Genomic DNA, 14,451 nt, shown 5'->3' on the forward strand with positions numbered 1-14,451 from the left:
TCAAGAAGGGTGAGGCACGGCACATGCTAATATTGCATTCAGTATTAGTAGAACTGAAAGGGTGATGTGGCTGGAATACCAAGAGCTATGGCACAGGGCACATGTAGTCAGCAAACGTATGCACAGCTGACTCTGTCTGTCGTCTCTTGTGACATACCTTCTTATTCCAATGTGTAGCTGCTGAAAAGCAATCATTGCATTATACCTTATGATTTGGAATCAGGAATTTAGGCAGGGTTCAGCTGGGCAATTCTTCTGTTCCACATTCAGCTACAAGTTGGTGTATTAGTCAGAGTTCTCCAGAGAAATAGTATATCCATATATATGTGTATGTGTGTGTGTGTGTGTGTGTGTGTGTGTGTGTGTGTGTGTATAGGTATACTGACCCACAATTATGGAGGCTGAGAAGTCCCAAGATCTGCAGTCAGCAAGCAAGCTGAAAACCCAGGAGAGTCAACAGTATAGTTCCAATCTGGGTCCAAAGACCTGAGAACCTGGAGAGCAATCGTGTAAGTTCCAGTTCAAGTCCAAGTCCAAAGGGAGGAGAAGATTGATGTCCCAGCAGAGCTAGAGAATCCCCTTTTACTTGGCCTTTTTGTTCTATTTAGGACTTCAACCGATTGGACAAGATCCACCCACCTTAGGAAGGCAGTCTGCCTTACTCAGTGAACTGATCCAAATGTTAATCTCATCCGGAAACACCTTTACACACAATCGGAATAATCTTTGTTTAAACCTCTGGGCACCTTATGGCCCAATCAAGTTGACAAACTAACCATCAGAATTGGACTGGTCTGGAGAGTCCAAAATGGCATGATTCACTTGCCTGGTACCTTGATTTCAATGACTGGGAGTGTGGGGTCCTGATCAGCAGCAGTATGGTAACTGTGGACAGGAGCATCTGTAATTGGCACCTCCAGCCTTGTGGCTTCAAGACTCCTTACATGTCAGTTCAGGGCTTCCAGGAAGAGACTCTTCCAAGAGTCAGGAAATCTTAAGGTCCTAAGGTCTGAGACCAGATACTGGCAGGTATCATTTCCATCATATTCTTGGTGACGGCCAAAGCAGTCCACAAGCCCACTCAGATCCAAAAGAACAATGAAGATCCAGCCTCTCATCAGGAAGAGTTTCAAATGACTTGTGGCCGTGGTTAGTCATCCATGCTTCAGCTTCTGGACACAAATTATTCACATCCTCTGTAAGGCAAAATAGACTCACCCCTTCTAAAGAGTTCAAAAACCTCATTCCAAGCTTAAGTTTGAGATTCAGGTTCTTACCCGTCCAGATGCTGATGGGACCATTTGATGTTGTTGTTTAGTGTAATTTCTCTCAATAGGAAGACTTGTGAACCCAAAAAAAGGCATCTGCCTTATATAGACCCAACATATACTGATAATACAGGAGTGGGATAAATTCTTGGGATACTGCCACTCAAAGAGTGAAGGAACAGCTATACGCCAGGCATTGCCATAGCAAGTCTGAAATCCACATGCTGCCAGTTCCTTGACTGGAGGGCCCAGGCCTGCTCCCTGCTCTCTGCAGCTCTTGGATCCCCCTCCAGACTCTTGTTGCACCTTCTGAGTTGTCCCTTTTCCATAAGAAATATCACTTTCAGCTGAATAATCTACTCAGCTCGTTTCACTCATAAAAGTTTGGGGCCTCTAAGGACTCTTTACACTTTAAACTACCTCTGCCCACTTTGTCCAAGCTGATTATGTGTCCGCTGACATACTTCTCCTGTAATCTTCGTGGGCATCCTTTGAATCTTACTAGACTTCGATCTGTTAAATGAAACACATCCACAATTCTCTTCAAGATAGTCCCTTCTTTGATCTGGGCTCAGAGTCGGGTGCTGTGAGACAATACCCTTAGGATTTTTAAAAGCCTTTTTGTCTGTTTCAGCAGTTCTATGAGGTACATCCTTAGCTATTTCTGCAGTCATAAAAAAAGATTTTACAGCCACCCCTCAGGAATGTGAAACCATTTTTTGTTTTCTTTTACTCAACATGTCCTAGCTCTTTATTGTCTCCAAATTTTGTTTGAAGACTGAGCAGTTCTTTCTTGACTCATCTTTCTCTACCTGAACCTTTTATCATGTGTAGCTTTAAAAAAAATGGCACGTTAAGCATTCTGCCTGGAAATTTTCTTACTAGAATTCGTGGGCTCATTGGGTGTATTTTCTATTTTCCACATTATGACAAGGGATAATATTGGCAAATTCTCTGCCACTACATTAATAGAGTTACCTTTTCTAGTGACAATTTTCGGTCCTCCTAGGCTTCATCAGCAGTCTCCTCAAGACCTGACAGCTTCTTCTCTCTGCCTAAATTTTATGCTTAGGCTTAGCTGATATTTATCAGAGTGTCTGCACATGGCCTTTCCATCAGAACCGCCTCAGAACCTGTAACCTGTTGTCTCAGGCTTCCCAGAGGGAGTGCTCCATGAGACCAGAGGGGAAGCTGCCTGATTCATGAAACCTGGGCAGAGCGCATCATTTTCTCTGTATTCTAATGATCATAGTGGCCACAGAGCTTACCCAGATTCAAGGAGAGGAGACATAGCCTCCCCCTCTCTATGGGAGGAGTATGGAACAATTTGTGGCCATTTTTATTCATCTATAAGTGACATCATAGAGAGTTTTGCAGGCCATGTTAAGGGTTTTATCAAGAATTTCACTGGGCACTGTGGTATATGCCTATAGTTTCAGCTACTCAGAAGTCTGAGGCAGGAGATCACTTAAGTCCAGCAGTTTGAGACCAGCCTAAGAAACATAGTGAAATTCCATCTGGGGAGAAAAAAAAAAAAGTATTGGAAGGCTATCACATGACCTTTTGAAAAAGTCACTCCAAGGCCGGGCACAGTGGCTCACACCTGTAATCCCAGCACTTTCAGAGGCTGAGGCGGGCGGATCATGAGGTCAGGAGATCGAGATCACCCTGGCGAACACAGTGAAACCCTGTCTCTACTAAAAATACAAAAAATTAGCTGGGCGTGGTGGTACACGCCTGTGGTCCCAGCTACTGGGGATGCTGAGGCAGGAGAATCTCTTGGACCCCGGAGGCGGAGGTTGCAGTGAGCCGAGATCGCGCCACTGCGCTCCAGCCTGGGTGACAGAGTAAGACTTCATCAAAAAGAAAAAAGGAAAAGTAACTCCAGCTGCAGCATGGGAATAACTTAGAAAAAGGCTGTTAAAGGCTGAAGTTCTTTTTTAGCTCCTCTTTCTCTACTGTGCCTTAGCATAGTTTCCTGTGAACATTGCTGTCGTAATTTGGCCCATGGTGATGACAGCTGGAACAAGAGAACTGCAGATCACTGAGGTGTTTGAATACAAAATTAATTAATAGTTCTTGAAGTCCATTTAGGGCATTATTTTGTCCCAAGTAGCCAATAAACTTAATTCTCAGAGACCTTGCCAATATGAGGACCCAAAAACACCTAAATATTTATTGTAAAGTACGTGTATTCACTCTACACATAGATTTTAACTAATCCCTCTAAAGAGCAGCCCGTGAGTAGAAATAGACAGTGGTCCATATAATGAAATCTGAGCTCTCAGCTCAATGACATCCACAATTGAAATAATATATTTGAAGTATATTTGCTTGGATTGCTAAGATCCTCCTTGAGGATACTCGGAAGTTATCACTTTTTCATTCAATAAATACTTACTGTGTGTTTGCTTTATGCTACAAACTTCTAGGCAGAAGAGTTAGAGCAGCAAACAAAACAGACCAGGTTCCTGCTCTCATTCTGATCATATTCCAGTGAGGAGGACAGATGTAAACAAGGAAGCAGATGTAAAATCAATGAGATAACATCAAAGAGTAATAATGCTGTTTTATTGAGTTTTTAAATTTTATTTATTTATTGAGACAGTTTTGCTCTTATTGCCCAGGCTGGAGTGCAATGACGTGATCTCGGCTCACTGCAACCTCCGCCTCTGAGGTTCAAGCAATTCTCCTGCCTCAGCTTCCCGAGTAGCTGGGATTACAGAGATGCACCATGCCCGGCTAATTTTGTATTTTTAGTAGAGACAGGGTTTCTCCATGTTGGTTAGGCTGATCTTGCACTCCTGGCCTCAGGTGATCTCTGCCTCAGCCTCCCAAAGTGCTGGGATTACAGGCGTGAGCCACCTTGCCGGCTGATAAGTGCTATTTTAAAAGAAATAAAAGAAAGCCGGTTGTGGTGGCATGTACCTGTAATCCTTGCTTCTTGGGAGGCTGAGGCTGGAGAATTGCTTGAGTCCAAGAATTCAAGGCCAGCCTGTCCAACAAAGTGAGACCCCCATCTTTTTAAAAAAATAAAAATTAGTCCAGGCAAGGTGGCTCACATCTGTAATGAGGCTGAGGCAGGTGGATCACCTGAGGTCGGGAGTTTAAGACCAGCCTAACCAACATGGAAAAACCCCGTCTCTACTCAAAATACAAAATTAGCTGGTCATGGTGGTGCATGCCTGCAATCCCAGCTACTCAGGAGGCTGAGGCAGGAGAATTGCTTGAATCTCAGAGGCAGAGGTTGCAGTGAGCCGAGATCATGCCATTGCACTCCAGCCTGGGCAACAAGAATGAAACTCCATCTCAAAAATAATAATAATAATAATTAATTACTTAATTTTTTTTAAAAAAATTAAATAAATAAATAAGAGCAATGGGATAGAGAGTTATTTCTGGACCACTCTAAATACATTAATCAAGGAAGACTCTCTGAGGAAGTCATATTTGAAGTCCAAATGTGAATAAAAGAAAAGAGCTGGCTGTAGGAAGACTGAGCAGTTTAGGGCAGCAAGCCAGAGGGAGTGAGAAGCAAGTACACCAGCCAAGGGAGAAAGGAAACGCCTTGCAAAGCACAAAGAGAAACCATGTGGCTTATGCATCTGGAATAAGGGGAAACATCATGTGAGCTGAAGTAGAAGAAATAGGGAAATAGGCCAGAGACACATCACATAGGGCTTCGTTGACCAGGGTTCAAAATTTGCTTAGTATTTTAATGAAATGTCATTAGAAGTTCATATTGAACCCTAGTCATTCACACTTTAGCATGAATTTACTGTAACTTGACCTTTTCTCCTATGAATTTTTTTTTTTTTTGAAACGGAGTCTCACTCTGTTGCCCAGGCTAGGGTGCAGTGGCGTGATCTCAGCTCACTGCAACCTCTGCCTCCTGGGTTCAAGTGATTCTCCTGCCTCAGCCTCCTGAGTAGCTGGGATTACAGGTGCCTGCCACTACGCCCAGCTAATTTTTTGTATTTTTTGTAGAAATGGGGTTTCACCATGTTGGCCAGGCTGCTCTCGAACTCCTGACCTCACGATCCGCCTGTCTTGGCATCCCAGAGTGCTGGGATTACAGACGTGAACCACCACACCCAGCCTCTCCTATGAATTATTTTAGAACAATTGAAATTGGCCCTTAGGTGAAAGTGGTAAGAAAGAGGGCAGAGTAATTTTGATATTGGCTCTGACTTGCAGGAAGATAATGGACATGGTCTATTTAGTCTACACAAATCACCTCGAGCTTTGGAAATTTGCTGCATTAGAGATATTGAGTCAAGTGGCTCAGTGGCTCATGCCTGTAATCCCAGTACTTTGGGAGGCCGAGGCGGACAGATCACGAGATCAAGAGATGGAGACCATCCTTGCTAACATGGTGAAACCCTGTCTCTACTAAAAAATACAAAAATTAGCTGGGCGTGGTGGCACATGCCTATCATGCCACCTACTCAGGAGGCTGAGGCAAGAGAATCACCTGAACCCAGGAGGCAGAGGTTGCAGTGAGCTGAGATTGTACCACTGCACTCCAGTCTGATGACAGAGTGAGACTGTCTCAAAAAAAAGATACTCAGTTGAGAGAAAGACAGCTGAGTTTGTTTTTTGTTGTTGTTTTCAATTGTATTTTCAAACACTTTGCAGACTATAAAAAAGAAATGAAGGGGTGTGGTAGCATCTGTGTGTGTGTGTGTATATATATATGTAACTGTATGTGCTACAGCTTACCCTGAATTCCAGGCAATGTCAATGTCAGCCACTCACCAGATAATGTCCATTGTGTGTCCTGGAAGTCAGCAGTGCTATGTGTAGTTTTTTAACATCAACATCAATCCCTTCTTAAATATTCAAATTTTTAAAAACCCGTTTGCATTTTAAGATAAATGATCTTTCCCACTCATTGTACAATTTTGTGTAGCATGTTAATATAAAATGTATAACTAGATATAGCTAATTCTAAATTTTCACTATAACATAGTTACTTCCCAATGTAAAGGCCTACCTCACTATGAGAATAATTTGACTTGGGGTTTGGAAATATAAGAAAAATCTATATGGAGTTGATGAATCATGTTTTTCTTAAAATAAGGTTTATAATTAGAGATCTAATTTTTGTTTGTATTTGAGCTTACATTTTTTCCCAACTCAATGGGCTTTCCTTCACCACCACCCCTGTCTTCCCCGAGAATTTGTTTAAGTTTTTTTGCATGAAGTCTGTTTCTACATGCTGATCAGAGCACGCTGTTGTCTTTTCAGTTGAATGACATTTGCTGACACTATGATTATACTAAAAAATGAATATGGTTGAAAATTGTAATATTCCGATGTATATAGGAATTCTACTCTGAAAAGATGAGGTCATTGCTTAATACGCCAATTACCTGTACCTGACTTTGCGTCTTGGTTTAGCTGCCTGACCAACAAAATGTCAAATCCATTTATGTTGTGTTCTTAGTTGACTGTCAATGACTGTTATTTCTAAGGTGATGGATGGATGGATGTATAGCTTATTTTTACAATGAAAGGCTTTAGAGGTTTTCAAATAACTGGCAAAATAATAGTAAATCCTAAGTTTACTTCCATTTTTCTTGTTCAATTAAATTATAACTCCCTTTACGAAGATCTCAGAAAGTATTCTGAAGTTCAAGGTCTTCCCTGGGCCTGAGCCGAAAGAAGCATCAGTTATGGCAGTAGTGCCCTGCAGCTGGTTCATACCAGCTTGCAAGAGCCAGATGTTACAGTTTCAGGAATTTTGGAAACCCATATTAAACTATATAACTTATAGTTAGATAAATTATATCAAAAACAAAGTTATAAATACTTAAAACTCTTCAGTTCCTAGTCATGTTGCTATTCATGCTCTTGAAGTTTCATTCTACCATAGCTGTACGGTGGAAATGCTACATGCTGGTGTGTCTACTGCACATCTCTGCCCAGCTCTATGTGCAGTGGCAACTATGCCATGGTGTGGGTACTGACATAGTATTGAAGCTGAAAGAGGCTTTAATAAAAATAATTTGTATCACATAAAAGATATAATGACAGGCGCGGTGGCTCACGCCTGTAATCCCAGCACTTTGGGAGGCTGAGGCGGGTGGATCACAAGGTCAAGATATCGAGACCATCCTGGTCAACAAGGTGAAACCCCGTCTCTACTAAAAATACAAAAATTATCTGGGCATGGTGGCGTGCGCCTGTAGTCCCAGCTTCTCGGGAGGCTGAGGCAGGAGAATTGCTTGAACCCAGGAGGCAGAGGTTGCGGTGAGCCGAGATCGTGCCATTGCACTCCAGCCTGGGTAGCAAAAGCGAAAATCCGTCTCAAAAAAAAAAATATATGACAGTAGATAGTAAATTTGTTGGGACAGGGCAGCCTGGGATGAAACCGAATGAGTGATTGTCCAATCATAGTTGAACTGCTGGCTACAGATACAAGAGTTTGGCCAAGATGAGCAAAAGCATTCCATGAGAACCAATTCACTATATAGAATTTGCCATCAAGAATACTGTAAAGGCCAGGCAAGGTGGCTTACACGTGTAATCCCAGCACTTTGGGAGTCTGAGGTGGGCGGATCACATAAGGTCAGGAGTTTGACACTAGCCTGGCTAACATGGTGAAACCCCGTTTCTACTAAAAATACCAACAATTAGCCTGGTGTGGTGGTGTGCACCTGTAATCCCAGCTACTCAGGAGGCTGAGGCAGGAGAATCACCTTGAACCTGGGAGGCAGAGGTTGCAGTGAACCGAGATAGGGCCATTGCACTTCATCTGGGCAACAAGAGTGAAACTCTGTCTCAAAAAAAAAAAAAAAAGAATACTGTATATTTCACTGTTAATTGTAGACTGTGTGCTACATATCCTTCGTATCAGCAAAATTTATAAAATTTATAATAAACATATGGACATATATATATGCTTACTTCCTCCCTAGAGGGTTTCTTACTCAACGCTGGACCAGACACCACTGGTTATACAGGAAAGATGAAAGTCAGTAGGAAACAAACTTAAAGCAGGTTTTCCAGAAAGTCATAAGGAGGAGCAACGTGAACATAATCTGTTAAAGTCAGTGTGTGTTCATGCCGATACCAATTTGATTTATCAGTATTGAAAAGGATTTTGTGTGCAAACTTCTCCAGTTCGAAAGAGAACCAGGACTTCCATCAAACGAAACTGCGGACATTTTTGTTCAGTCTAAAAGAGCATGACTATTGCATAAGATTAGATAATATTATTTATTTATAACTATGACTTACAAAAAATGCTCTTGAAATCAAATGATTGTTACCAGGTCTAATTTAGCCTCGTTTAGTATTTTCACCTTGAAATTCACCAAAAAGGTGCATAAATATCAGTCAAGGGTATTGACTTGCTTTATAAACAACTTGACTTGCTCAGATAACCCATTCACTCTCTGACTTGCAGGGAGCTAAAGCTAAACCCATCAGACCAAGAAAAGGCTCTGGCCCAACCACCGTAGAGAAGAAAGTTGCCAGATCACACCATGGTTTTAACCACCTGTTACATATTTCAACACTCATCACATGATCTCTATACACAGTACCAAAGAGGCAGTGCTGGTCCCTGGCATCCTATTGTGTGAACTTTTATCAATCCATAATCTAGTATAATTTATACACAGAAATAGTCACTCAGACTGGATGTTTGGATGTTTTCCCATCCAAAAACATATTTAGTGAAAAATTTTCCCAAATGGTTTTAGTGGAGGAAATGAAGTCATCCATGAAACCTAGTTAAGACTAAAAGTTATTTTATTTTTGAAGTTGATGTTTGTTTAGTTATGTTCTTATGATGCCAGCAAAAAAACAGAGAAAGAAAAATCCAGATCCGAAGCATGGGTGTGTTATGAGAAGCCTGGAAAAGGCGATTTGGGTCCATTATATAACTACCACTTTTTGTTTTTATTCAAGGTGTCATAAAACTGAGTTCTGCAGTTGAAGGTATGTTTTTACAACCGCAAAATCAATAATGTTTTGCTTGAAGGTTGCATAGCGTGGCTTGTAGCTAAAAAGCTTCTGTGGCAGTGGTGTTTGACGCCATGTGCAAATTGCCAGCTATTGCCATTGCATCTGTGTTTCCCCTTGTTCTGGTCATTTTATGCTGCAAAGCTCTCGGCCCTCCTCAAACGGCGTTTGCACTGACCTGAGAGGCCAGCCCCAACATGTCTGTTTCTGTCTCCTGATGTGACTGCCCCAAACTGGTGCTCCTCAGAGTCCCTGGGCTCTTCTGTGGCCTGATGCGAGGCTGGACACAGTCTTGTCAGAAACCTTTGCCCTGAGTCCTTCAGCAGAGCCTGGTCTAGAGCGTCCTCTATCCTAACAGAGCAGGCATGTTTGCCCAGGAAGTATGTAGCCATGAAGAGTCGTTCAGGCTTCCTGATGAGAAATGAGATGGTTAAGGCATCTGCCATTCTCATTGCGGGTTCCTCCTGGGCAGTGTGACCCACCACCACGAGGCACGGTGAAGATCAGGTTCCTTTACTGTCGTCCCTGTTGATGAACGGCAGTTCCCTTCAGTCATGCATTCAAAAAGCCAAGAAGAAAAGGAAGAAGGATTTAAGGAAAGTACAAAAGAGACATTAAAGCAAAGTGTTTTGCTGAGTAACCCCAAGAAATTTTATTGGTATAAATTTTATTGGTATAAAATTGATCCCCTTAGCCCCATCGAAGTTTCACAATTCAAAAGTCGAGAATGTGTCATTTTCTCCTTTTGTGAGTTTCTGTGTTTGTTTGGGGGGTATGTGTGTTCTTGTTTATTGCGAGTTTGTCGGTCATGCTTTGGAGGTTTCTTCCTCCTCACTTAATCGGGGAGGCTGCATGGAAGAGGTGGTGGGCATTGAGGTGAGTTTTCAATTTAAAGGGAGATGCGGCTGGCTTGGTGAATGGGCAATGCATGGAGGTGGGGAGTGGGAAAATCGCACGGGGGTTGGAGGTGCTGAGCCCATTCGTGGGCTGGAGTTTCAAGGTTGGGAGATGGAAGAGTAGGTCAGTTATGGGCCCATGGGACTGGCAAATCCAAAGCGAGGGTGCCCTATCCCTTTGGAGGATTTAGTACTATCACATTTTACAAAACCAAGTTGAAAAGGCAGTATTTCTGGCATTTGTGGCAGAAAGTATGTTGCTACTGGAAACCAAGGAAAAGGTACAGGCAGTGGTGTTTCAGGGTGGAGAGAATAAGACCTTCTCACTTCGAGGAGAAAGTGCACGTTGCAGGCCTCGACAGGCCAAGCAGAAATTCATGTTCCCTTTGCACATCAACATGGAATTTTACTGAAGGACAATCCAAGCTCCTCCCTGCCTAACAAGATATAAGAGACACAGAAGCAGAATCAAGCAGCACAATGAGAATGACCTTGGCTGCAGAAAACTCCCAGTAGCAATTTGAGCACTGAGTTTCAGTTAATTATCTGTTGAATTACAGATAACAGTTGGTTCACTCTGGGTCGTTTTGACATTTTATCAAGGAATGGCTTTGAAGTCATAGTTTTACATCGCCTGCTTGGCTTGAGCGGAGTATTCCACTTGCAAAAAAAGGATAGAGCAACAAAATACAGTTCTCATTTTCAAAGTCAGAAAGTCAAGAGAGCATTACATAATTTGAAATCTATTCTTTCGCTAGAAGTTACTAGTGAGTGGCATGGCTTGTCTGCACCCTCAGAACAGGGTTCTCTTCTCTCAAGAAAGATGAGAGTTTGAGGGAAAATGAAAGCAGGAAGCTTGGGGCTTGTCTGGCAGCCTCTGGCCACCTTCCCCATCACTTGGCCTCCTCTGAGTCCCTGGGGCTCACAGGAAGTTCTCTGGAGTAGCTGCAGTACCAGAGGTCAGGCCCGCTGCGACTGCTGCTTGAGCATCTTTTGGGCGGCTTGTTGTCTGAGACTCGGGAGCATGCTGTGTTGTAACGGTGTTAGAATTTATGTGTGCAGGGCAATTGGGAGTGCGGTTGTTGGGGTAGGGGGTGTGTGTTCCATGCATGCATTCTCCGTGCATCTGAAACCTGAAACTCTTACAAGCATGCTCAGTGGCACGTGTGTCAGATACTATCTCTCGATGAGAAATCAAACCTCAGATGGTCAGCCTTCCAACTGCCTAGCTAATGACCGTACTTGCTACTTTCCATCTGCGGAATGAATTCAAGGCAGCTTCGTACAGCTTTTCATATCAAAGAATATGCACGTCACTGGAAGAAATCCACTGTCAGAAATGAAACCTCTTTCCTTTTAAAATTAAAAAAAAAAAAATTCTGCTCTAGATTATCCTAGAACTCTGAAAGTAGTATTAATATTTTAGGCAGATTCTCTTATTCTTTTCAAGGAAAAATAATTGTCAAAGTCCTAAGAGAAAAACAAACCAAGATTCCATTCGCCGCTCCCCACCAAGTGTCTACGGCAGCCAGTTTTGTTTCTTCTTTTCCTTCACACTGTGCAGCTTCATACCAGCTTTTTAAATCAGCAGAAAGAAAAACCCATTTTATAGCTCGAATGCTAAGGTTAATGGTGAAATGTCCTTTGAAAGACTTAAAATGATATTTAAACAGAAACACTCATCAATGCTTTGATTATGTTGCAATGAGGAAAAATATGTGAATAGGAAAAAAGTTCAGTTTGAAAGAAACAATTGCAAAGTTTTATCGATAACACTGATGAATTCTCACCTCTGATGTTAGATTGATAATCCCAAACTCTGCGAAAATTGGGGTAACAGAGAAACATCCTGACAGCAATTTAGGGGAAGGGGGAGACAGTTGCACCACTGGCAGGTACTAATGTTAGGGTCTGAGTTTTTGTATCATATTGAGAATTCTACAGTAGATAGGTAACAAATAATGCTACCGGGATAAATATTGTGGAGAAAAAGTCTAGTTTGAAGCTTAGCGACAATTTAAGAGTTTGATTTGTCATTCAATGTCAATTTGAGATGATTCTTTCTTGGTTTGTAAACATCAATATTGTCGTAGAGGTGAGGCTAATGGCGAGGATGCATGCAATGGCTGTTTTCACATAGTGTGGGTATGAAATTTTTTTTGTAAGGATTGATTAGGGTAATAGTAATAACTATAAATAGGGGAATTAGGGTTATTAATATGATGGAAGAATACATGTTTTAATTTTATTTGGAATTGCACCCATATTTTTGCTTCCTAAGACCAGTGAATGACTTTTATCCTTTAAAAGTTGAGAAAGCCATGTGGTTGGACATGGGGGCATGAGTTAGCAGTTCTTGCATACTTTCTCTGTAGGTAAGAAGTTGTAGCTTCTATTATTAGATTCACAGTCTAATGTTCTGATTAAACTGTAGCTACAGAGTGTGAAACCCATAATGATTTTAGGATCCAAGGATAGCAGTAAGATGGGGTACTAGTAAGAAGGAAAAACAACTCACAGCAAGAATTCCACAAGTCTTCTAAATACTTCTCTGAATAGGGTCTTTTCTCTTGAAACTGGAGCAGGGAGACAGATGTAGGGGTACATATTTTCACAAGCAGGGCCAAAACATTGGCCTTATCAAGAAGAAATGGGAACACAGGTCATGGAAGAGCTGAGTCACCCCTGAGTCAGAATGGCTCTGATACTCTATAGGCAGCTATGTCTTTCCAGGGAAGGAGGGGCCACCCCAGCCGGAAACTCTTGTTCCAGCCAAAGTGGTGCATTCAGACATGGTGAGTGGGAGTGTTCTAGCAGGCACCGGCCTGGAGGGACAAGATGAGGCAGCCGTGATGGTAGGCTGATGAAAGTCTTTGCCACTGATAACCAGCATGTGTTCTGCGTCGAGACTTGTCTTTAAGGTGATTTGTTTATACCTTGTAGGTGAGAATCCAAAACACCAAAAGGACATCACAGTCTTTTGAAAGCCCATATGAAAAGAAATGAAGGTTGTCTTCTTTGGAAAAGTTCCATGTCTGTAAATATAGGAACAGATGAGCTTCTCTGAAGAAATCAAATACATGAGGGCTGGGTGCAGTGGTTCACAGCTGTAATCCCAGCACATTGGGAGGTCGAGGTAGGAAAATAGCTTGAGGCCATATTAAAAAGTTTGAGATGGGACTGCGCAATACAGCAAGTTCCCCCCTCTCTAAAAAAATATTTTTGAAAAGTTAGCCGGGTGTGGTGGCATACACCTATCGTCCTAGCTATTTGGGAATCTGAGGTGGCAGATCAGTTGAGCTCAGGAATTTGAGACTGAAGTGAGCTATGAGTACACCACTGCACTCCAGCCTGGTCAACAGAGAGAGACCCTGTCTCTAAAATAAAAAACTTTTAAAGAAATTCTGTTGTTCATAGTACGACAAGCAATATGTCCAAAAACACCCCAAATTGATTTAATATTTTAAAAGTATTCCTGCCGGGTGTGGTGGCTCATGCCTGCAATCTCTCTGCTCACTGCAACTTCTGCCTCCCAAGTTCAATTGATTCTCCTCCCTCAACCTAAAATTAGCAGTCTACCACGCCCGGCTAATTTTTGTATTTTTAGTGGAGACAGTGGTTCACCTTGTTGGCCAGGCTGGTTTTGAACTCTTGGCCTCAAGTGATCTGCCCATCTCAGCCTCTCAAAGTGCTGGGATTACAGGTATGAGCCACCTTGCCCAGCCAAGTCTTTCTATTTATTTTGAGCAAAGCCATGTGCTCAATGTGTCAGGGTAGATTGTGGTAAATACTTTAATAAACTCATAGCTCATGGACTTACATCAAGAAGTAAATTAAGAATGAAGTTTCAACATTTTTTTTTTGAGACGAAGTCTCACTCTGTGGCCAGGCTGGAGTGCAGTGGCACGATCTCAGCTCACTGCTCCAGGGTTCAACTGATTCTCCTGCCTCAGCCTCCTGAGTAGCTGGGACTACAGGCACACGCCACCACACCCAGCTAATTTTTGTATTTTTCACCATGTTCAGGATGGTCTCGATCTCCTGACCTCATGACCTGCCCACCTCGGCCTCCCAAAGTGCTGGGATTACAGGCATGAGTCACCACGCCTGGCCAGTTTCAATATTTTCACTACTGGAAATCAAAATGTCAATCACATGACTGACAGAAATATGGTAGGGCTGTCTCCCAGAAGGAGGCCCTTCCCTTCCACCAGTGTGGAAGGTGGCAGTGTGTCAGGAATACTAAATGGAATATTATAGAAACTGAGAACAAAACTCAAGAAACTTGTTTCTGCAAAGAAACCCAGACATCC

General features: G+C 42.4%; 1 protein-coding gene across 31 annotated transcripts in view; it reads left to right on the plus strand.

Annotated features, from left to right (window-relative positions):
- Window positions 1-14,451, plus strand: part of DLGAP1 (DLG associated protein 1) — a 1,035,773-nt gene that overhangs the window by 858,431 nt on the left and 162,891 nt on the right. For 17 of the 31 annotated variants that reach the window (XM_035269693.3, XM_035269689.3, XM_035269699.3 and 14 more), the window contains one exon: window positions 9,189-9,218. The exons of the other annotated variants lie outside the window; for them this stretch is intronic. In XM_035269693.3, coding sequence (XP_035125584.1) covers window positions 9,189-9,218 — 30 coding nt within the window. The remainder of the gene's footprint in view (window positions 1-9,188; window positions 9,219-14,451) is intronic. 31 annotated transcript variants of the gene reach the window in all.

This window comes from Callithrix jacchus, chromosome 13 (assembly GCF_049354715.1).
Source record: "Callithrix jacchus isolate 240 chromosome 13, calJac240_pri, whole genome shotgun sequence".
Taxonomy (NCBI): domain Eukaryota; kingdom Metazoa; phylum Chordata; class Mammalia; order Primates; family Cebidae; genus Callithrix; species Callithrix jacchus.